Below are 23,467 nucleotides of genomic sequence, written 5' to 3'. Positions count from 1 at the left end.
CTGAGCTTGCTGCTGGGCTTACGCTGTCCCATTCCATATTCTGCTTCCCCCTTTTCTGTGGCCAGCTCCACACCGGAAGAAGCATTAGTAAGCAGTGTGTGCAAACCTACCCACTTGTGTGTGTCTTTTCCCTTCCATTCACCCCAGGCCTATTTCCATGTCAAATGGTATTTGTGTATCTGTGAAGAGGGGAAGGGGCATACACGATCACACATGTGTATGTGTATATAGAACAAGACAGAACCAGGTGTGCAGCACATCTGTTCTCTGGGTCCCTCTGCTCCCGCCCCATACTGGTCTTTTCTGTTTATTTATTTAAGAAAAATCAGACACAGTGGTGGGTAAAAACCCAAATGGAGAAATCACATCTGAGAAGTTGCATCGTCCAATCCAGCTGCCCCAGGGTGGTGGCGGTGATGCTGGTGCCCTCAGCTCTCACCCTTAAAGACGATATGTCTCCTGGTGCCTTCAGACCCACCCCATGGGGGTCTGTGTTGGTGGAGGGGGGAAAGGCAGCCTCTCCTAGCGCCTCCCTCACCCTGCCACCCCACCCTGACCCACCTAGAAAGGGAATAAACAGCTGGCAAACCCATGACAAGTGGCTAAGGCGTGGTGAAGACCTAGCTGAGGAAATCACAGGGTTAGAAGAATTCCCGCCTAACTGGGAATTAGAGGGCAGTGCCCTTGGGTTGGGAGTAGGGGTGAGACATTGTGGGGAAGCCACGAGAGCCTGGGCAGATGGAGCTCCCCCTCTTCTCTGCCCTCCTACCCCTTAACCCTTTCTGGGACAGTGTCATTGCCAGTGCCCCATCTCTGGACAATAGATTTTGGGGTGGAGGGGAAGGGTTGTGGACAGAGTAGACACCTCCCACACACCAGCTCCCTGCCCAGAGCCTCCATAGGAAGGAGGCAGGAGGGGAGAAGCCCTCAACGATTCCTCAGGGGAGGAGATTTGAGGGTATGGGCAAGCTGAGGGTGGCACAGTCTGGCTCCGACCTTGACCCCCATGGGCTGAACCCGTGACCAAGGGCTCCCACGGGGACTCCCACAAGTAACCTGGGGAGGTTCCCAGCATCTGGAGAGGGATGGAGCCTCCCAGATTTTCAGGGGGTATGACTTCCCAAGCCAGCCCCAATTCTTCAGCTCTGCAGCTCCATCCCTCAGGAGGGCCGGGGGGAGTCCCCTCATCCCCATCCTCAGGACAGAAATCCCTGAATGTAGGTTTGAGAAAAGTCATTGTGCAGCTTGGGGGAAGGGAAGGAGGAGAAATGGGGGAGTGGGAGGGGAGGGAAGCAGGCCCCCAAGGAAGGGATAACCCTGGGGGCAGACAAAGCTTGGGAGGGGCACACAGGGAAAAGCCCGCGCTTCTCTCTCCCTCCCCCAATTTCTTTTTCTCTCTCTTGTCTACACACTGCCTCTTCTTACTGTCTGAGGGGGAAAAGAGGTGTTAGATTTTAGAAGGCAGTGGAGACAGTGAGAGGGGGAAGATAGGGCCTCTCCTTCAATCCCTTCCTACCGGGCTAGTCCCTCCAGAGGGAGAGCCTGCGGTGAGTGGAGGGGAGGGGACAAGGCTTCAGAGCCAGCCCTGCCCAGGCCTAACCCAATGTTAGGAGGTGGGGAGAAGGTTAGGATTTATAAAACCCAATCCAACAAGGCCCAGAATAAGCCGGGAGGTTGAGGCAGACTCTTCCCGGAAAAGCAGCTGAGTGGGGCCAAGGTGGAGGCTCGGGGTAGTTGTGGGAGGGGCATCTAAGCAATCTCTTTGATTCTACGGATGTAGTTGTGCAGGTCCTGGGGGGGCAGCCAATGTGCCCCCTGCCACATCTGGGCAGCCCCACCTCAGGTCCTCCTCCTCCTCCTCCTCCCCAGCGGGCACTGAGTCATAGGCTAGCTCCTCAGAGGGCATTGTGGTGAAAGTGGTGAACTTGACCCGCTTGCGCTTGGATGTGGGAGAGCTGGCTGGGTCCTCGGCCTGGTCCCGGGCTGAGCCCCCCGAGCTGCCATCCCCTCTCCCGTGGACTTGACTCTGGACGCTGGTCTGGGAGCTGCCACTGCTGTGGTGGTCCCCATGGCAGCAGGCAGGCACGGCCTCCAGAGGGTTGCCTGCAGGGGGTGAGAGCTCCCCCTGGGCCCTGAGGGGCTGTCCATTACCCAGAAAGACCCAGTGATGGGAGTGGTCCATGCTGGTCTGGCCCTCAGGGGGGATCCTCTTGTGCCGATACCGGAGTACAAATACAATACAATTGATGAGGAAGACGAGGATGGCCAGGCAGAAGACACCTAGTAAGGCGTACATCCCGATTTCCAGGTCCGTCAGTCCCCGGGGCATCTGGGTGAAGCCCGTGGGGATGGGTGGAAAATCCTCTGTCGGAGTCTGGGCTGGACCAGCAGTGCCTGGTGTGGGTGGCCCCTGAGGGGAAGCAGTGCCAGGGTGGCCAGCCCCTACGACCTCATCCTCACTGTCTCCACCGCCCCCACCTGGGCCAGGCTGGCTCGGGCCCGGGTAGTCATAGGTGGGATCCTCTTCCTCATTCCCAAAGCGCACTCGCAGCCCCACAGCCGCTGTGGCCAGGATGCTCTTCCGCTTGGATTTCTGACAGCTCTCTGAGATGGTGAGATCAGCCTGGAGCAGCGGGCCTTCCCCCTCAGCCTCGGCCACCACGAGGGGAAAGGCCCGGTCCTGGGTCACAGTGGCCACCCTCTCATCCCGGCTGCTGACCAGCAATGCGTAGTCTCTTGGGCTGTACAGGGACAGTGGAGCCGTGGTGCCATCACTGTAGGACAGCCAGAGGCTCAGGAGTGCTTCCTGAAAGAGAGGATGTAGTTGTAGGGTGAATGGCCAGGGAAGGGGACCAGGGAAGGGGAAGGTTGAGAAAGGGAAAGGTGTCATCAAGGTCATCTGGAGAAGGTGGAGATGGTGAGTGGGGGAGAGACAATACTGGGCAGAGAGCGATGGAGGACAGAGGATAGGAATGCTCTAATGAGGTCGGATTGGACGTCATCAAATCCAACTCTCTAAACCTAAACTATCCCAGCCATTTATTGTGGCATCTACATATGGCTGCTAGGTGGCTCAGCAGATAGAGCTCTGGGCTTGGAGTCAGGAAGAATCATCTCCCTGAGTTCAAATATGGGCTCAGACACTTCCCAGTTATATGACCCTGAGCAAGTCACTTAGCCCTGTTTGCCTCAGTTTCCTCATCTGTCAAATGAGCTAGAGAAGGAAATGGCAGGCCACTCCAGTATCTTTGCCAAGAAAACCCAAAATGGGATTACAGAGAGTTGGACACAGCTGCGATGACTGAACAACACCCAGCACTACCATCTTTAGAAATCTGCCTTACCTTTAACCCCACTGTGTGCTTTATTATGCTCAGACCCTCCAGGCTCTGAATCTGACCTGTTAACACATCCGAAGGACCCCTTGGCCTTGCCATTCACCTTAAGACCACTCCCTCAGGCTTTATACCTTTCTATGGGCCCTGCAGTTGAACTTTCTAATATGTTGTCTCTCACTCTTTCTTTCTTTCTTTTTCTTTCTTTCTTTCTTCCTTCCTTCCTTCCTTCCTTTCTTTCCTTGCTAGGCAATGGGATTAAATCACACAGCTAGTGCATATTATGTGTCTGAGGCCGGATTTGAACTCAGGTCCTCCTGACTCCAGGGCCTGTGCTCTATCCACTGAGCCACCCAGCTGCCCCCTATGTTGTCTCTTTCAATTCGAGGTGAGCCCCTTGAAATCAGAGGCTTTTCATTTATTCAGAGCCTTCCCTCATCACTTTCCCCCTCCATCCCCCCAACCCCATTATCTTAATAGAGTCAATAGATTCAAGTCTCTTGTCCTGCATCATCAGCCTCATACTTCCTCGTCCTGCTTTGGAAAAGATGAAGAAAAATCTGTTTTGACTTTCCCTTCATGTGCGTAGGGGGCTGTTATTAGCTCCTGTATTCTCTGGTCCAAGCTCTCCTTGGCCTCCTCTCCTACACTCTAAATAACTGTAAACTCCAGACCTAGAAGGGATTTTAGAAGTAACTCAGTCCAACCTCCTCATTTTAAAGAGCAAGAAACTGAGGCACAGAGAGACTAAATAATTTGCTTAAGATTGTACATCGAGTCAAGGCCACAGGCAACAGTAGAACCTGGATAATCTGGATCCGCTGACCGAGGGTTCTTCCTGCTGTGTGACTCTGGGCAAGTCACTTAAATTCTCTGGGCCTCAGTTTCTTTTTTGTATTAATTAATTTTGATTTATCAATAATCACTTCTACAAGCTTTTGAGTTTTAAATTTTTCTCCCCTTCCTGCCTCCCTCCCCAAGACTGTGCAATCTGATATAGTGGGCCTCAGTTTCTACATTTGTAAAATGGGGTGGTGGTCTCCACAACACCTGCCTCGAGTCTTTTTCAGCTCTAAACCCATGGTACTGTTATTCCTTGCTCCATGCTGTACTCAGCTTTTCTGCATCTGTCTCCCAGCCCTTTTTCTTTCTTCCTGTTGCTATTGGTCAGGGAGTAGAGGGAAGAAGCTATAGTTGGGGTTTCACAGTTGGATGGAGTTGGGGAACACAGGTGTCTGGTCCTCCAGAGACCTGGGGACAGGTTTCTCAGGTTTCCAGGAGAAGTACTCTCTAGTCATTGAGTGCAGAAAGATGAATTACTAGACTTCCCATAATTAAGTCTTTACCCAGCCAGGATAGAGCAATGGGATGAAGAGGTGAGTAGTTAAACTCCCCGTGTTCGAGACCCTCCTGAATCAGGAGGGAGCAGTAGAGGAAGTAGAAGAACATGCCACCTGTGGTCACCCCAGTTGGCAGAGGGTGAGAACATGAGGCAAGGTACCCAGGGCCTTCAGTGCCTCACTTAGTCACCTGCTTGAGGAAGCTGAGGGTCTGCTGGGCTGCCGTAGTAGCCAAGATGGTGTGACTATTCCCAGGGCTGGGGCGCAGGGAGAGGGAGAGGCTGGCCACCACCTGGCCTCGGAGCTCCGTGATGCTGACCTTCTCCTCTGTCACCATCACCATCGTTTCTCCCCAGAACAGCCTCGGTCAGTGGGGACACAACCTGGAGGGGAGGAGCAAATTGGAGGCCACGTGCTCAGGTCAAGGGGTGAGTGTGGGGGCAGGGAGAGTGGGCTCAGGGCAGCAAGTAACTTGTGGCTGCCCCAGCCCCAGCCCTTTAACTGACCTCCCATCTTTCCCTCAAGAAGGACCCTTCTATGGACTAAAGCTCACTGCTTCAGAGCTATTAACAAGAACAGGTATATGAGAGGGGATAATTAGGGCTTGGAGCAGGAGAGCTGGCGTCGGCCTCAGGGTCCCCTTTGCCTCCAGGGTCTTAACACAGAGAGTTGGGGGGGGGGGGATTCTGGTGTGGGTTGGACTAGAGGAGGAACAAAGTCCTACCTTAAATGGGGTAGTCCCAGGCTCCAGGCCGGCCAAAGTGCTGCTGTCCACCAGATGGGCCACACGAGGGTCACCTACCCTCATGAAGTCACTGACCAGGTCGGTCACCTCCACCAGCCAGTCAGGGCCCAACATGGTGACCACCTGGTCAGTGCCCTCAGAGGACGTGGTGTGGAACTGAGTGAAGACCTGGAGCGTGGAGTGTTGGTACTGTAGAGTGCATCCCCGGTTCTGCCGCTTCTCTTCCTCTTCCTCCTCCTCATCCTCACTCTCCCCGAGCTGACCTGGCCATAAGCAGGTAGAGAGCAGGTTTAGGATGAATCCTTGGCCCGCAGCCCCATGTTTTATCTCTGTGCTACAAGAGGACATACACATACTCGAGCATGTGTATGTGTGTATATGTGTGTGTGTGCACGTGGTGTGTGTGCGTGTGTGTGTGTGTGCATGTGTGTGTTAAAGAGGAAAGGAAGTGAGAGGGCAGGGATGCAAGGGGCCAGCTGGGCTCAGTCCTGTCCCCTTGGACTCTCCACATATCCTGAGCATGTCTCTTCTCTCTATACAGGTCTGGGCAACCTGCGGCCTCCAGGTCACATGTGGCCTTCTAGGTCCTCGGGTGCGGCCTTTTGACTGAGGCCAGGTTTTACAGAACAAATCCTTTTATTGAAGGGCCCATCCCTTCTCTATGACCTCACTTTCCTTGTCTGGTCCTTCCCACTGGCCTGAGCTCTAGAGAAAAGAAAATAGAATCTATTGTGTGGGCGCATGGAGGGGACTGGGCCCCACTCCAGGAAATAGCCTGTTTTAGGAGATTTTGTTTTCTTCCCCTCCCAGTGTTTCCAGGTTTGGACTGATGAGAGTTTAAGGCTCCTTCAAACTCTAAATCTGTGATCCCATGCTTCACCTCCCCTTCCAACCATACACCCTCTTACACCTTCTTCTCTTACCATCTCTCCCTTTTTCACTTAAGTATCCCAGAGAAACACTCAAGCCAGTATCCTCTACTCCAGCCCCAAGGGTCTGAGGAGCTCAGCATCTCTCTCAATAGTGTGAGATGATGTACAGTCCTAGATTTGTAGTCAGGAGAACCTAGGTTCAAACCCTGGCTTTGTCGCTTACTAGCCATGGGGTCTTAGGCAATCACTTGGCCTCTCATCATTACAATTTGGGGTAATCTCTAATGCATCACCTATTCCAAATCTTGTGAATATTGCTTTCCTTTCCTTTCCTTCCCTTTATGCATCTTTATTTTTCTAGCCTCTTCCATGTCCATCCTTCCCTCCCCTCTCCATGTGTGTGTCTGTCTCTGCCTGTCTCTCTCTTTGTCCCTCCCTCTTTCACTTCTCCTCTCTGTTGCTTTTCTTCCATCATTCTTTTCCCTTTTCTCCAACCTTCCTACCTGACTTTTCCCACCCCAGAAGCTCAGAGTGGGTGTAGACACTATGTGACCTTGAACACTAATATGTGGGTAAGAGGAAGCGTGTGCCTGCCCCTGTGTATGCCCAGGACTGGTGTGTGTGTGTGTGTATGTATGTACATGAATCTGTATTGGTGAATGCACTGGAGGCTGAGTATGGCACTCAGTAAGATCCCCTTGTGGGGAGGGGAGGTTGTATGTCCCTAGGGGTCATGCCTGTACCTTCTGTCTGGGAGAATGGGTACCCTCCAGCCTTTCACTTGGCTGAGCTGGGCATCAGACAGCTCAATGTGTAATGGTAATTTGGGGACCCAGACAGTCATCTCCAGGGGGGCGCTCAAGACGTCATATCGGAAGGTCACCCGAGCATTCATGGAGCCCCGTGACTCCTTCCCGCTCACAAACACATAGTCACAGCTGCTGGACACCTGTAGGGAAGGGAAGCAGGGGATGTGAGTTAGAAAGACCCACGAATGGATCTGGAGCCTTAGGAGGACCAGATGACTTGGCAGAGAGGAGGGTTGGCAGGGGGGCTGCTGGAGGGCTGGAGAAGAGCCGAGGCCAAGAGGACCCTGGTAGAGAGGAAGCAGATCCAGGGGCCTGGAGGGAGGAGCCACTCAACAAATAACTTGGTAGAGTAATGTCCCTGCAAAGCATGAACTCACAACTAGCCTGGCTCCTGCTCTGCTTCATGTTGTCCCTCTGTCTGGACCTCATTCTCCAGCAGGCAGGCACCAAAGGTTGAAATGCAGACATGTCCCCAAAGGGCCGTTCACTACCCAGCCCCATGAGATCAGTGAAGGGCCCACCATCCCCATCACTAATTATCCACAGGACAATGGAAAGAGCATTGTCTTTGGAGTGAGATGACCCAAGTTCAAATCCTGCAGCACTTTAGACAAGTCAGCTGTTTGGGTCTCAGTTTTCTAACTCGTAAAATGAAACAATTGGACTGGATGGTCCTGTCCAGCTCTAGAGGTATGATGCCATGGTGTCACTGCCTGGTCGTTGAAACCATGAGACATCCCTGCCTTGTAGTGCCATCTCACAGACTACTGGGGAGTCTGGCCTCAAGGAGACACATATACACACACACACACACATGTACACACACATCCTACTGTCCACAGACGTGAGTGGAGTGGAAAGGATGGGACTGGGACACAAAGCAGGGAGAAAAGTGCTCAGCTCCCTTCCAGCCTGGGTTCAAGGCTGCTTCTGATGCAAACTGGCTGTGTGACTTTGAGCAAATCCTGTACTGTTAAGTTGAAGAGAAGGTGCCAACCTGCATTGGTAGAGATTTTCCTCATCTAGGAGTTCCCCATACTAATGAAATCCCACATCCACTTTCTATCCTTAGTAGTGCCTGGCACATAATAGGTCCTTAATAAAAATTCATTGAACTGAATTGAAAACATACACACATGCGCACATACACAAAGAAGTACACACATACACCTGGGCTGCCCTGGTCCACACATGTGCACATGAGACAGTCTGATCCTACCCAGGAACATACATATGTGCACACACACATACACAGAAAACATGCATTCAGGGAGGAATGAGGGGAGAACAAGGAGTGGGGAGACTTCTTGGTCCCAATTTCTCCTCTTCCTCTGCCCCCCAATGCTATGGGGGCTGTTAGCTCAGAGTCCCCACATAAGCTAGGTCATCATTGCCACAGTGGTCGGAAGAGGGAGCAGTGGGGTGGTGATAAACTTTCTGCCGAAGCAGCTCATTCCCCCCATTAAAGTCAGTGGAGAACATTCCAGGTTTGGGCAAATCCCACTGTCAACTTTTGAAAACAAAATCTACTCTATTCTCATCTCTTAGAACTGGACCCTTGGGTGGGTCAGTGGAGGGGCTGGGGGTAGGAGGTTCCAGGTTCCAAGGGAGCCCAGTGGTCTAACTGCTCCTCTTCTGAGCTCCGTGACCATGGATACCAGTTGGCTAGACCTCAAGAAACATTTCTGGGCAGCAAAAATTCTGCTCCTGCAAGCATGAGCCTGGGGGATGGACAGTTTTCTACACTGGGATGGTTTGGGGAACAGCTAGGCGGTGCAGTGGATTGAATGCTAGGCCCTCTGTCAAATCTGGCCTCAGACACTTACTAGCCGTGTGACAAATCGCTTAACTACCATCTGCCTCAGTTACCTCATCTGTAAAATGGCAATGATAACAGCACATACTTCACAGGGTTGTCGTGAGGATAAAACGCGATAGTATTTGTAAAGTGTTTTAGAAAACCTTAAAGTGCCATATAAAATATTAGCTATTAATATTATCCTTCCTAGAGGCAGGAGCATCTAAGGACAAGATGAATTACATACACTTCGATCCCAGAGAGAGAGAAGTATGTGTGAGAGAGACTGAGGAGAGAGGAACGGCAAAGGCAGAGAGACAGCGAGAAGGATGAAGAAGGAATAAAAACCCACAGCCCCCTCCCTTCTTCTGTTCTCCTTAATGCTGAATTATTTACAGGAACAGAAAACAGATCCAGCCATGTAATCTTTTGATTTATGGAGCCCGCCGGGAACCCTGACACTGTAATCATGGTTCTCTGGCTCCCCAGGTAAGAGGCCTATGCCAACTTCCCTCCTGCTTCCTCTGTTCCTCCACTTCCTCATTTACTCCCCCCATTCCTCACCCCTTCCCCTGTTTGCCTCCAACCCTCTTTCCCTACTGGGCAAGAAAGGATAAATCTGGGGGCCCCCTGGAGGTAGTCTGACAAATGATTTATCACAAGCTGGGACTCCTACGTCCCAGGAATGCTGAGGACACGGTATACCTACAATAGTCTTTTTAAAGTAAGCAGCTTGAGGTATTTATGGATGGATCAGGGATGGAGGGAGGAGGATGAGGAAGAGACAGAGGATCACAGATTTAGGATGGGAAGGGACCTTAGAGGTCATTAAGTCTCATTGTCTCATTTTACAAATGAAGAAACTGAGGCCCAGAGAGGTTAACTCTGGATTACACCGCGATTAAGGTATCTAAGGGGATTTGAACCCAAGTCTTCCTGATTTCAACTCCTTTGCCTAATCTACTGTAGTGTTAGTTTCCTAAATTAAGAAAGGAGAATTCTATATCTACAGTAAATAGTTCTTTTTTTCTTTTTTTGGCTAGGCAATGGGGTTAAATGACTTGCCCAGGGTCACAAAGTTAGTGTTATGTGTCTGAGTCCAGATTTGAATTCAGGTCCTCCTGAATCCAGGACCAGTGCTCTATCCACTGCGCCACCTACCTGCCCCAAATAGTTCTTATCAATAGGATTTTTCTCCTATTAGTCCCTGGAGTGGTGCCAAGCCATCTTTCCCCCATTATTCACACATCTAAAAGGTCACCTCCTCTAGGCAGCTTTTCAAGATTCATCAGGGGAAAAAACCCCCAAAACAATAAAAACTAATAGTTTTTCCCCAACCCAAGACAGAGGACACGCAAATCTCATCATTCCATCCTTCCCTCTCCCCATCATGATGCTGTTGTGTCCTCCGATACTCCACCCAAAATGGATTGGTTCTTGAGTATTATCTAATACTGATTTAACCCCCTTTGGCTCAGGTCCCCTGGGACTCCTGTCTCCCACTGGGATAGCTGCTCCTTTGGGGGGCCCTGAGGGACACAGTGCCCACCTTGATGATGTCCTCATTGTTGGACTCACACTCCACCAGGGCTGAGACATCCAGAACCAGACCCGTCACCTCGACAGCAATGACCTTGACTGGTATGGCCACCGTCCGGCCAGTCAGGATGGCTGTGTTGATGATCTCGGTGTCCTGTGGGGGAGGGGAGGTGGGGACGATGTTTTAAAAAGGAGGTTGTTATGGCTCTATCCAGACCCCAGCCTACGCCATTTCTTCTACCGTCCAGAAGAAAAGCATCCTTCCTCCTCATCTTCCCCTTTGGCTCTTCCTCCCCGACCCTCAATGCTCCTCCCCCCTGTTCTTCACTCTTCAGATGAAGGGTAAATCAAGCCTGTCTAGCCCTCCCCCTGTACCAACACATAGGTCGAGATCCACATCCATAGTGCACAGATGCACAGGCACACATCCACAGGTAAACACGTGCCATTATCCCCTCATTTTATTAGAAGTATCCTTCTAACTGGTCTCCTGGATGAATGGCCCATTCCAGGACCATTCCTCCAATGGACATTTGCACAAGCAAGCCCCCATGCCTTGGGTGCCTCCTATCTGCATCTCCACCTATTGTTCCTATTCAGCTGCCACCTCTTCCAAGACATGCTCCCAAATTTCCCCAGCTGAAAGGAATCCTTTTCTTCAAATTTGCCTGGATCACTTGCTCTGGATCTCCCTCTAAGCCCGCTTCCAGATCTAAGTCCATATTTCTATGATCCTTTGCCCTCAAACTCCCCAATAATCATGCCTATGTCTACTTGTTCCTTCTGTACTAGAGTGTAAGCCCCTTGAGGCCAGGTACCACGTTGCTGGGGTTTTTTTTATCTTTGTACTCTTAAAATCTAGCAGAGTGCTCCTTTACATGGCAACGGTTTGATAATTGTTGAAATGAATTAATACTAAATATCGATTTCAGATATTATCTCACAAATTCACTCAGTCCCTCCCATGCTTAGTCATTTGGCCTTAACACAATCACTTTCTTCCTCTTCTCTTTGCCTGTCTCTGTCTCTCTCTCTCTGTCTCTGTCTCTCTCTCTCTCTGTCTCTCTCTCTCTCTCTCTGTCTCTCTCTCACATACACACACACACACACACACACACACACAGATTTAAACAGAAAAGACCTTTGAAGCTATCTAATCTAACCTTCCAATTTTATAAATTCAGCCCAAAGATTAAATGACTTGCCCATGATTGAACAGGTAGTAAGTGGCAGAGTCAGGATTTGAACCCAGGCCCCCTAACTCCAAGTACAGTGCCCTTTCCGCCGTACCACACTTCCTCTATGATACGCACCCCGTCATACATACATAATCATATGCACACAGTTATATACACATGTTGGTGAGTGCATACATGTGATTACTCAATCATATACACACGTCTGCTGATCAATCAATCAACCAATTAATCGGCAAGCATGCACCAAGCACCTCTTCTGTATCAGCACTATGATAGATGCTATGGATACAAAGACAGAAATGAAGCAGTTCTTGCCCTGGAGGGCAAGGGAAAACAATGTGAACGTTTGCAAATATGTGTGAAACATGGGAAGGTACATCAGCAACAGAGGGTCTCCCGAGAGACCTCCATCACTTAGGAAACAGCATTATACACACAAATTCCACCACAGGCTCTCATGCACTCAGGACGTCCCTCACCATAGCCAGGGGTAGAATAGCCTGCACATCCCTCTGGATGACGGTCAGCTCAGTCACTGCCCTCTCTAGGTCGGGCAGGGGGCTCCTGCCTCGATAGTCGATATGCCACATGATCCGGCGCTTCACGGACTGGCTGGTGAAGTTCTCCATCTCAAAGTCCAGCTGCAGGATCTCCAGGGGTCCCTCGCCCTCCCTGCCAGGTATGAAGGTAGTGGCAGCAGGAGGGGTGAGCAAGAAGAGCCAGGGGGCTATTCTTCCTTGGTGGGATGGGGAGCCCTGAGAGCAGTCTAACTGGTAGGGAGTCAATCTCCCTTACCCTCGAGAAAGACTCAATAAGTGGGCCTGAAATCCCTCCAATCCTGCCCCTCTCACCCCAATCCTTGGCCTTACCAAAGCTTGCCCAGCTCTTTTTACTGCACTCACACCCACTTCTCACCTTCTAGCTGGTGCTGGGAACAGAAGCTTCCCTGTTGGCAGCCAGGATTTCTTGTTTCTGCCTTGATCTGGACTTCATTTGTTTTTCCTTCTAAAACTCCCTCCCCTTCCTGTTCCCTTCCCCAACCTCCCTGCAGCAGTGAGTGCAGGATGAGAAGGGTCAGCAGGGGGACCACCCTCCAGAGGGCTCAAGATGGCTGTTGGGGCTGACCTGGGGAGCAAGGGGGCACTTTGAGCTCTGGACACATCCACGGTGGCAGTCGAGTGCTTTCCCCCTGTGAGCAGCTCTGAAGTCACCTGCCACTGGCCACTTCGGGCCTTGGTGCCCAGTAGGGTTACTCCCTTCTTGGCCTTCACCCTGAGGACAAAGAGGGAAGAAGAGGCTGGGGGTCATGGTGGGGCCCAAAGCTCCTTCCAATTCCAGAGGTCACTAAGCCACAACATCTGCCATTGAACCCTAGTCTAAGGCAGGATGAACTAAGCTTCTGCTTTGGGTTCAGAAGTGTATTCCCTGTGCCAGGGGGAAGGCAATCCAATTAACCTCTTTGTGAAGGGGAAGGGCCAGGCATCTGGAAAATTCTTTCTCAGTTCCAAGGGTCTGGAGAATGTGCCTCAAATACTTGGCTGTTTGAAGCAGGATCTGGTGAGCTTTCTCATTTTCTCACACTCAGGTGTTAACTGGCTTGTTAAAGTGGGTGCTTTCCAGAAGTAGCCCTATTTGCAATTCAATTCAACCAACATCCACTGATCACCTGCTGTGTTCTAGGGTACTCATCTAAGTGGTGCAAGGAGGAATGGGGCTCATTTCCTGCCCTCAAGGAGTTTAAAATCTTGTTAGGCTAGCTAGGAGAAGGTAATGCTTGACCCAAAGGAGTGAATACTAAAGGTGGTATCTTTACCACCACAGACTTGGGTGAGGAGAAACTTCTGGGGTGTGAGGAGAACAGAAAAGGGCCTTCCGTCTACCCCTCATGTGTACTCCTCAGTGAAAAGAGGAGGGTACTGGAGTCAGAGAACGTGCATTTAAATTCTAGCTAATTGATATTGTAAAGAGAGCTTTTGGCTTGGAGTCAGGAAAACCTGAGTTCAAATTCAGCCTCAGACACTAGGTATGTGATCTTGGGCAAATCACTTAACCTCTGTTTGCCTCAGTTTCCTCAACTATAAAGTAAGGATCATAACAGCACCTACCTTTCAGGGTTATTATAAGGATCAAGTGATACAATATTTACAAAATATGCTCAGCACAGCATCAGGCATACAGCAGTCACTTAATAAATACTTATTCCCTTTGCCACTTACTACCTGTGTGATGTCAGGAAAGTCACTTAAGCTTGGTTTCCTCACCCAAAAAACCAAGGGATTAAACTCTAATGTCTCTTCCAGTTCTAATCTCCGATCCTTTCACCTCATGTAGACATCCTTACGGGACTGTAATCTATTCATAAGGGCAGTTCAGTTTGGATTTCCCATTTTCTGGAAGGCTCAGAGTCTAGGAAATGATGAGATTTAATGGGACTATGTTGGCTTGCAATGAATCTATAACACATTTGAAGCCAATGAAGTGCAGACCGTGCACCAACGGGTCTTCAATTTGCTGAGACACTCCTTGGAAGAGCCACTGAAGCTCATTCTGGGAGCCAAAGCCAAAGCCTAAACCTCACTCATTCTCTCTTGCCTCCCCCTTCTTCTTACCTCTCTGGGGACAAGGAGACTCTTGTGACCTTTTGTTAGCCTACTCTGCCAATAGAAGTCAACGTAATCAACCATGCAACTTTCCAATGTAGCTTAAAGAATATGGAGACAGGCTTTGACCTTGGCAGCTAACTCCCCTATTGGAGCCTGGGAGAGGCAGGCAGGAGGGAAATTTTCCACACTGGGGGACCCCGTCAACTTCACAGACCCCAGCAGTCATCCCTCTTGTCCCCTCCAATTCCTCCATTAACAGCAGCCTCAAGGGCCCAGTAGATAAAATGTTGGCCTGGAAGATCTGAATTCAAGGTGAGCCTCTGACACTTACTAGCTGTGTGACCCTGGGCAAGCCACATCCTCTCTCAGGCTCAGTTTCCCCATCAGTAAAATAAAGATAAAACAGCACCTGCCTCACAGGCTGCTGTGAGGGTCAAAGGAGATGACATATATAAAATACTTCGCAAGCCTTAACGTCCTGTATTTATTATCATTGTTGTGGTGGTTCTAATTATTATTGCTGCCAGCATCTCTCAAATTCCCCAACCTGGACCTTCTTGTCCGTAGCCCAACCCCTCCCCCATTTTTTCTCTAGTAACCCTAAACAAAGGGGCAAGAGATGAGTCTATGAGGTAGGTGGAACAGGTATGATCATTCCCATTATACAGATGAGAATACTGAAGTTCCAAGAGTGAACTGACTTGCCCAAAGTCAAGTTAATGGTGAAGCAGGGACTAGAATTCAGGCCTGGGAAGGGTCAAGCCCAGCCTTTCTTGAAGGTAGGGGGAAGATGGAGACATTTAGTGAGCTGGACCTCTGTTGGTTTTTACAAATCTTGGATTCAAATCCAGCTTGTGACACATTAAGTGGGTGACCCTGGGCAAGTCCCTTAATCTCTCTGAGCCTCAGTTTCCTCATCTGTAAAATGAGGGGTCTGGGCAAGATGGCCTCCAGGGTGACTCTAAATCCATGATCCTGGGACTACACCCGGAGCCACTGATGCGGGATCTCTTGTACCTGAGGGTGAAATGTTCCACGCTGGGGCTGGAGGAGGAGGAGGAGTTGGGTGCCAGGTAGAGGAGGATGCTTAACACCTCCCCAGGTTTCAGGGGTCGGTCTGGGAGGCGGATGACCAGGTTGCCGTCCAGCCGGTGCTCCTGGAGGGCCCGCTTGGGCGGCGGGCGAAAAAGACTGATGCTGCCTATTCGGAGGAGCGGGTACTGCGTGGGGCCCTCGGCGCGGGCTCCTCCCCCGCCCCGGCGGGCGCCCTCCCCACCACAGCCCCCATTGGCATCGGGGGAGTGTAGTCTATAGTAGAGTTCGGCTTGCTGGCTTTCCCCGCCAGGCTCGGGCTCCAGGCCTTCAGGGGGCTTGCGGCGGGCAGGGGGTGGTGCCGCCGGAGCAGGCGGTCCGAACCAGGCCAGAGGCAGCTCGGCCCGGACCAGGCAGGTGGCTAGCCCTCCGCTCAAGCGGCAGGAGCTCTTGACTTCGTGCGCGTTGCGGAAGGCGTGCAGGCGGACGCAGGGCAGTCTCTCGGTGGCCCCAAAGTCGTCCCAGTCCCGGCCGGCCACGTAGAACAAGACCTGGGCCACGGGCTGCGAGGCGGGCACCCGAGGGTGCACTATGAAGGCCCGAACCTTCCAGTTGACCGTCAGCCTCTCAGGGATGTCCAGAGTGCTGGCGGGCTGCAGGAGCTCCCGGGCCAGGACCTGGCTGGTGCTGAAGGGCCCCAGGGATACATTGAGTATGGGTAATTCCTTCGTCTGGAAGACGACGAAGGGTTCAGAGCGCTGCAGGGGCGCCCCGCCGCTGCTGTTGGCTGTAGGTGGGGGCGGCGGCTGCACCTCTCGAAGGAAGAAGGCCAGGCGGGTGTGGGACAGGCGGTAGCTGACGGGCAGCAGCGGAGCAGCATGAGACCCTGGGGGGCATCAGCGTGGCCAGGTGGGAGGAGCGGCCAGAAGCTGGAAAGAGAGGACAGAAGGAGAGGACAGATCAAGGAGCTGCAGGCACTTAACCTCCCACTGTCTCTGCTCCCCGCCCCCATTCCCTGAGAAATGTCTCCGACAGGCCCCGATCTGATCTCCTTGCCCCTGGAGAGTCCAGTATCCAAAGCAGAGACTGAGGACGGGTGTGGGGGGGTGGGTGGGTAATCTTTCAGCTGTAAAAAGCATTATAAGGCAGGTGGGGAACCTGGGGTCTCGAGGTCACATGTGGCCTTCTAGGTCCTGGGGTGAGGCCTTTTGTCCGAGTCCAAGTTTACAGAACAAATCCTTTTATTAAGCGGATTTGTTCTGTGAAGTTCGGATTTAGCCAAAGGGCTTGAAGACCTAGAGGGCCACATTTGCCCTCGAGGCCGCAGGTTCCCCACCCCTGGATAAAGAATGAGAACCTGGGAGCCAGAAAGAGCTGAGTTCAAATCCTCTTTCTCATATTGGCTGTGTGACCCTGGACAAGCGACTTAATCTTTCAATGCTCTAGGCAACCCTGTGAGACTAAATTTCAGAGAAGATGCTGACCTTCACTGGTAGAGGGAATCCCTTCGCATGGGGGGTTGCCTGTCCCAGTGAAATCCCAGGGCCAATGGAACGCAGCATTTCTAATTTCTAAATTAATCATTCTAACACCATCAAACAAAGCACACAAAAGTCTCCTAAGTAATCAGACCTGTGGTTTACTGTGGAGCAAATAGCAGTGATTCAGAGGGCCTGGGTTCCAGTCTTGGCTCAGTCTTTTATTCTCTGTGTGACCCGAGGTAGATTCAGTGAAAGGTTGATTAATGTTTCCCAGAGATGTTGGAAGATAGCAGGATAAACCTCAGAGAAGCAAAATACGTGCCAACACCATGATCCCGGGAGACTTCCAAGGGAAGGTGGGAACCATTGTTGAGAATGCTGCTTAATGTATTTTCCTACTATTTGGCCGGCATTTCTATTTTAAGTAAATTATCTCTTTTTGCAAGACTTACATAATGTACGACCTATAATTAATGTTGTCTGCTTGGCGGGAGAGGTGTTCAGAGAGGGAAAAATAGGGGTTTTTAGCAAGAATCTAAGTAGCTCTGAACCCAAACTGGCCACAAATACTCAGAGGTAACATAAAGGGGTGTTACACTTACAAATAAAATTTTTCATTCTTTCTCTTTCTCTTAAGATTACAGAAGCTCTCTGTCTCTAGGGGCTCCCCGAACTTGGGCTTTAAAGTACTTCTTACTTATATCATCATTTAGGGACAGCTTGGGAAGGCCATTTCCCCATACCCCCTCCTTCCACCCACCCTCAGCGGGTGGGTATTAAAGGAGAAAGACCAGAGGACTTGAAATCAGAAAAACCCAAGTTCAGACACATGACACATGACCCTGGACAAGTCTTTTAACCTCTATCTCTTATTCCCATTTTATGGTTTCTTCATATATAAAATAGAGATGATAATAGCACCTAATTCACAGGGTTGTGGGATCAACTGAGTTAACACAGAAAGAGATTTGCAAATGTTAAATCACTACACACATGCATAGACATGCTGCCCAGTTTGTCCTAGAATTTGGCCCTTCCAAAGGACCAGTTTAGGTTAATGGCCTTTTCCCTGGGTCTGAAGCTTGGCTCTTTTGCAGGGCCAATGGGCACAGGGGGGCAGTGGCAAATGGAAAAGCCACGTTTTCTGAGATGATAACAATGGTCATCCTCATGGGCATAGGAGTCTTTGGGAAATGAACCTAAGCTGGGGGGAATCACAAATGGCATGGAGCCCAGTGGGAACAGCCCCTAAGCACCCACTAGGGCACTCAGCCCTGCAAGCTAACCACCCTAGCACTGGTGCATTTCAAGTCAGACCACCCAGTCTCAAACACCAGACCTACAAACTCAATATAAAACAAGGTGGTTGGAATGTGACCCCCTAAGGTTCCTTCCAGCTCAAAATTCTGAGATCCTAACGTGCCCAGTAGGGATGTCCTCATGGCTGAGACTGAAGTTGGGTGAGTAGGTCCCAGAGGTAGGTGTGTGTGTGTGTGTGTGTGTGTGTGTGTAGATAAAAGAAACCTCCAATCTAAGAGGTGCTAATAGATGATTTCTTTGTTCAGCTTGACCCTCATCTCCTGACTCCTGTTTTTGGTAACATTTCCACGGCTGAATTACTTGAAGAAACACACAAAGGAAACATTCTCTCAATAATTAATTCAACCAGCTTTTTTTTATTAGTTGTCCACTATGTCCCTGCCCTCAAGAGGTTTAAATCCAGGTGGGGGGTGGCAAGAACATTTAATAGGATCAATAAATGAAAAATAAATTGAGGAGTGAGGATGCATTCTGCTCTCCTCCCCAGTGACCCAGGTCTGATGCCCAACCTAGGGTTTATTGGGACCTGACACATCATTGCTCATCAGAAATGCTGGGAGTTTCAGTGCTCAGGTGACTATAATCTTGCCACCATGGGCATACACCCTTCCTTTTTTATTTCACCATTATGTGTGACCTTCCTTCACTAGAAAGTAAGAGTCTTGAAGGCAAGAACATTCCTACCTCCTTGTATTTGTATCCCCAGTGCTTAACATAGTACCTAGAACATAGTAAGTGCTTGATACAGGCTCTATCTACCTACATTTCCTTCCTTCCTTCCTTCCTTCCTTCCTTCCTTCCTTCCTTCCCTCCTTCCTTCCTTCCTTCCTTCCTTCCTTCCTTCCTTCCTTCCTTCCTTCCTTCCTTCCTCCCTCCCTCCCTTTCTCTTTCTTTCTTTCTTTCTTTCTTTCTTTCTTTCTTTCTTTCTTTCTTTCTTTCTTTCTTTCTTTCTCTCTCTCTCTCTCTCTCTCTCTCTCTCTCTCTCTTTCTTTCTTTCTTTCTTTCTTTCTTTCTTTCTTTCTTTCTTTCTTTCTTTCTTTCCATACATCTATCTATCCATCCATTTGCCTGTATGTTCATCCATCTGACTGTCCATCCATCCATCCATCCATCCATCTATCTATCTATCTATCTATCTATCTATCTATCTATCTATCTATCTATCTATCTATCTATCATCTATCTAATGTCTGTCTGTCTACGGCAGAGAGCAGGATCATGACCTGAGGACCCACATTCCCCTTCTCCTCGGGGGCTAAAGGGAACAGCTGCAGTAACATAGCAGGCACTTCTTGCTTATTAGGGACTCTGACATCATACCTGGGGGGTAGAAGTTAGGAGAGAGGAAGTTGTCAGAATCAGTGACCCTTCCCCACTTCATCCACCCACAGGGGACCCTAGAGCTTGCTAAGTGGCACTTAGCTCTCCTTAGCCCCATCCCCAGCTCCCAAAGCTCTAGTCTGACCATCTGGATGCCTGCCAGGCCTAGCTGAACGAAGGGAGGGAGGGGATGGCCAGATGAATTCAGATCAGCATGAGGGAAAGAGCTGGATAGATATACCTGGCCTTCCCCAAGGTTGGAGGAAGAGGTGGGGGATGGCACACACAGGGCTGGACCTGAGTGACTATGTACGTATGTGTGTTATGTGTAATACCATAGTAATAGCACAGGAGTGAGGAGACCTAGGTTCAAGTCTCATCCCTACCACTTACAAGTTGTATTACCATTGACATGCTGGGGCTCTAGTTTCTCCTGCTGTATAATGGGCATGATAAGCTCTGCCCTGACCACCTCACAGACTTGCTGAGAGGATCAAATAACACAGTGCCTTGTGATGCAGTGAAAAGTAAGATGACTTTGTAATCCAAGGTTGTTATTGTCAGACTCTTCATGAGCCCATTTTCTTGGCAAAGATCCTGGAGTAGTTTGCTGTTTCCTTCTCTAGCTCCTTTGACAGATGAGGATATGAGGCCAACAAGGTCAAGTGACTTACCCTGGGTCACTCAGCTAGTAAGTGTCTTTGGTCAGATTTGAACTCAGGTCCTCCTGACTCCAGGTCAGGCTCTTTAATCACTTTGCCACCTAGATGCTCAAAGCCCTATCCAAGAGAACAACAAATTTGAAAGCTACCCCCTGTTTATGCCCCCTGAACAGTCTTTGAACATGGAAAAGAGGACAAGACTGGACTGGAGTATCAATGAACAATTATTACTGCCTGCTCTGTCGTAGGCACTGGGCTAGGTCCTGAAGGAAAGAAAGGGGAAAAAAGACAATCCCTGCCTGTAAGGAGCTTACACTCTATTGGAGGAGATGGAGATCAAGGTTAGAAATATGTATACAGAGCATTAGAGTATAAGGCAGAGTGAAGGATGTAAAGGAAAGATTCCAGTGAAATAATCTAGGAAATTTCAAGGAGGAAGAGAATATTTTCAGTTGGGGGTTCAGTGAAAAGTCCATGGAAAGAGTAAGACCCAAAAAGTGCATTAGAAGAAGAGAAAGATTTTGACAGATGAAAATGGAGATCTGCAACCCGGGCGTGGAGCTTTGTGGTGAATTCTGGGGGAAGGAGAAGCCCACTGAATTCTGAAAACAGCCGGTAGGCTGATTTTATTTATCTGTAGGGTAAATGGGGAGTCACTATGGAGGAGTGGATAGAGAATTGGCCTGGGGATTGGGACCCTGGCTACATCCCTTAACCTTCTCAAGGAGATTGGCCTCTGATGACCTCTGAGGTCCCTGCCAGCTCTAGTTTTGTGACCCTGCGGTCTGCCTTAGCCTGACCCAACTTTCAATGGGGACACCACAGTCTTCAATCACTCAAACCTGAAATCCCTTGTCTGCTCCCTCTTAATCCATCTCTCTCCCCCACTTCAGCAGCGGCCAAGTCCCTCAGATTCTCCCTTTGAATCACCTCTCACTTGTGTCCCTTCCCCCACACCCACATAACCACCACCCCAGTCCAGATCTTCTCCATCTTCTCACTTCTTATAACTGCCTTTTAGGGTGGGAGAGGAAAGGGGGAGGGGAGATTAATATATAAACAGATATATGGTCATTTCAGGAAAGAGAAATCACTACCAGCTGTCAGGGATCAAGCATGCCTGGGACTCTAAGATGTGATAGGGAAGAGGAAGAGCATTCTAGCCATGGAACACGCAGCCTTTACAAAGGCTGGGAGGTGAGAGACAGAGGAACAGGTGTGGGGAACAGCGGACCCGTCTGGCTGGAAGGTAGAGTCAGAGTCCGTGTTCACTGACTTGCCTGAGGTCATCGGGCAAGGTTGTGGTAAGATCAGGCCTCGAGGCCATGTCTGGGAAGGGTTAAGTGAGCTCTTAAGGAAGTAAAATGGTGCTGTGTAGTAGGGGGAGAGCTGGTCTTGAAACTGGAAAGTTCCAAGTTCAAGTTCAGCCTTTGACCCAACAGGGCTGTGTGACCCTGGGCAAGTCAATTAACCTCTGCATACCCTAAGCCAGAGGTGTCAAACTCAAATAGAAAGAGGGCCACTAAGCCAAGCAATCTATCAACATTTATTAAGTGCCTACTACATGTCAGGCACTGTGCTAAGTGCTGGACCACAATACATAAGGATCTCTACAACCACACACTGATTTAGAAAAGCACACAATAACATGTTCTCTTGTATTTTTATTTATTTTGTTAAATATTTCCCAGTTATATTTTAACTTGGTCTGGGGGTAGTACTGGGAGTGTATGGCAGACAAATTTGACACCTCTGCTCTAGACAAGTCTCTAAGACAATTCAAGGCAGAGAAGGTGCTGACCTGTATTGACAGAAAGAGAAAGTTTCCCAGCCAGGAGTGCCCCAAACTGATGAAATCAAGGGTCCAGTCCCTGTCCTAAGTACTCAGAGGCAGAAGCCTGAACTGGAGGAACTTTTAAGGTTTCTACCACTTTCTTGGGATCTCTTTGCACCAAACTGGGAAGAGAATGCAGGAACTCTAATTCCCAGGCTAGTGCTAGCCTAAGCTACTGCAGTGTTTGCCAGCATCCTCTTGGGTGGCGTGTGCATATACATGTGTGTAAGTGTTTCAGTGTGCATGTGTTCCCTTAATGCCTTGCACACAGTTGGAACTATGAAGTTTTTTTTTTTAATGAATGGAAGAACGAATGAAAGAATGAATGGATAAATGTACACACTTCTGTGTGCATGCCAGGCTACTGCCATCGTTGCCACTCCCTGGGTCTCTGCGCAGAACTTCATACAATTGTTCTCCAGTCCTCAGGGTGCCTGGAAATGGCAAAGAGGGAGAGAGCTGGGAAAGAAAAATCCTCTGAATGTTTCATAAGGTCAGATGTGGAGGAGGGAATCAGCCCAGACACAATGAGAACAGCAGCTGAGAGTGTGTGTGACTACAGTGTGCACCTCAGACACACACATGGACACATACAAACACAGAGGCATAAACTCTCTCTCTCTCTCTCTCTCTCTCTCCCTCCCTCCCTCCTTCCCTTCCTCTCTCTCTGTCCTTCCTCCTCCCCTCTCCCTCTCTCCCCTTCTCTGTCCCTCCTTTCCTCCTTTCTCTTTCTTCCTCTTTCCTCTCCCTCCTCTCTGTCTTTCTCTCTCCTCCCCTTTCCCTTCTCCCTGTTTCTCTCCCTCACTCCCTTATTCTTTACCCTCCCCTCCTTCCCTTGCTCTCCCTTTCACATACACATACACAACACAGACACATTCAAATATACCTCCCTTATATTCAAGGATTACACAGGTAGACTATAATTTTCTTCTCTAGGAACCTTTAAGCATTATCTATTATATATTTACAGCTGGAAGAGACTCAGAAACCATTTATCCTGACATCCCCCCCATTTTACAGATAAGAAAACCTAAATCTGGGAGAGACTAAATGATTTGCCCAAGATCACATAGGGCGTAAGTCATAGAACCACAGGTTTAGAGCTAGCAGGGACCTTTGAGTCCAATTTCCTCATTTTATAGATAAGAAAACTGTGGCACTGAGAAGTTGGGTAACTTGTCCAGAGCCACACAGCAGGTGAACAGAACCCAGATCTTCTTGACTCCAAGTCTGCTGCCTTAGCCCTTATGCCACCTTGTTGCATCTTTTTTTGGGGGGGGAGGGGGGCAGCGGTCAGAAAAAAGATTCTAATTTACTTCTTTTGATTCCCAATCCAGCATTTTCTACAGCGGAGGATAGACCTCCGATTCTTTGCATCTCTCCCCTTTTTTCCACTCAAAGCCATCACCTTTATCCTAGCACTTACCACCTGAGCCTAGAATAAATACAATTGCTTCTTAATTGGCCTCCCTGTCTCAGTTCTCTTCCTTCTCCAATTCACCCTACACGTTGCTGCTAAAGTGAGCTTCCAAAGCGATCTTTCCACAGCACAAGTCGGATGACCATTCTTCTACTTAA

The 23,467-nt window shown here is 49.7% G+C and overlaps 1 protein-coding gene across 1 annotated transcript in view; it reads right to left on the bottom strand.

Annotated features, from left to right (window-relative positions):
* Positions 1 to 263: 263 nt before the first annotated feature.
* Positions 264 to 23,467, bottom strand: part of TMEM132E (transmembrane protein 132E) — a 101,493-nt gene continuing 78,289 nt past the window's right edge. Inside the window, 12 exon segments of the mRNA XM_078155457.1 lie at positions 264 to 1,797; positions 1,799 to 2,806; positions 4,866 to 5,027; positions 5,029 to 5,058; positions 5,400 to 5,846; positions 6,092 to 6,125; positions 7,036 to 7,241; positions 10,449 to 10,592; positions 12,117 to 12,309; positions 12,763 to 12,909; positions 15,258 to 16,156; positions 16,158 to 16,201. Of these exon segments, the coding sequence (XP_078011583.1) occupies positions 1,750 to 1,797; positions 1,799 to 2,806; positions 4,866 to 5,027; positions 5,029 to 5,058; positions 5,400 to 5,846; positions 6,092 to 6,125; positions 7,036 to 7,241; positions 10,449 to 10,592; positions 12,117 to 12,309; positions 12,763 to 12,909; positions 15,258 to 16,156; positions 16,158 to 16,201 (3,362 nt within the window). The 3' untranslated portion in view covers positions 264 to 1,749.

This window comes from Phascolarctos cinereus, unplaced genomic scaffold (genome assembly GCF_003287225.1).
Source record: "Phascolarctos cinereus isolate Bilbo 61053 unplaced genomic scaffold, phaCin_HiC Scaffold_5;HRSCAF=322, whole genome shotgun sequence".
Classification (NCBI taxonomy): domain Eukaryota; kingdom Metazoa; phylum Chordata; class Mammalia; order Diprotodontia; family Phascolarctidae; genus Phascolarctos; species Phascolarctos cinereus.
This window is presented reverse-complemented; position numbering and strand designations above follow the sequence as displayed.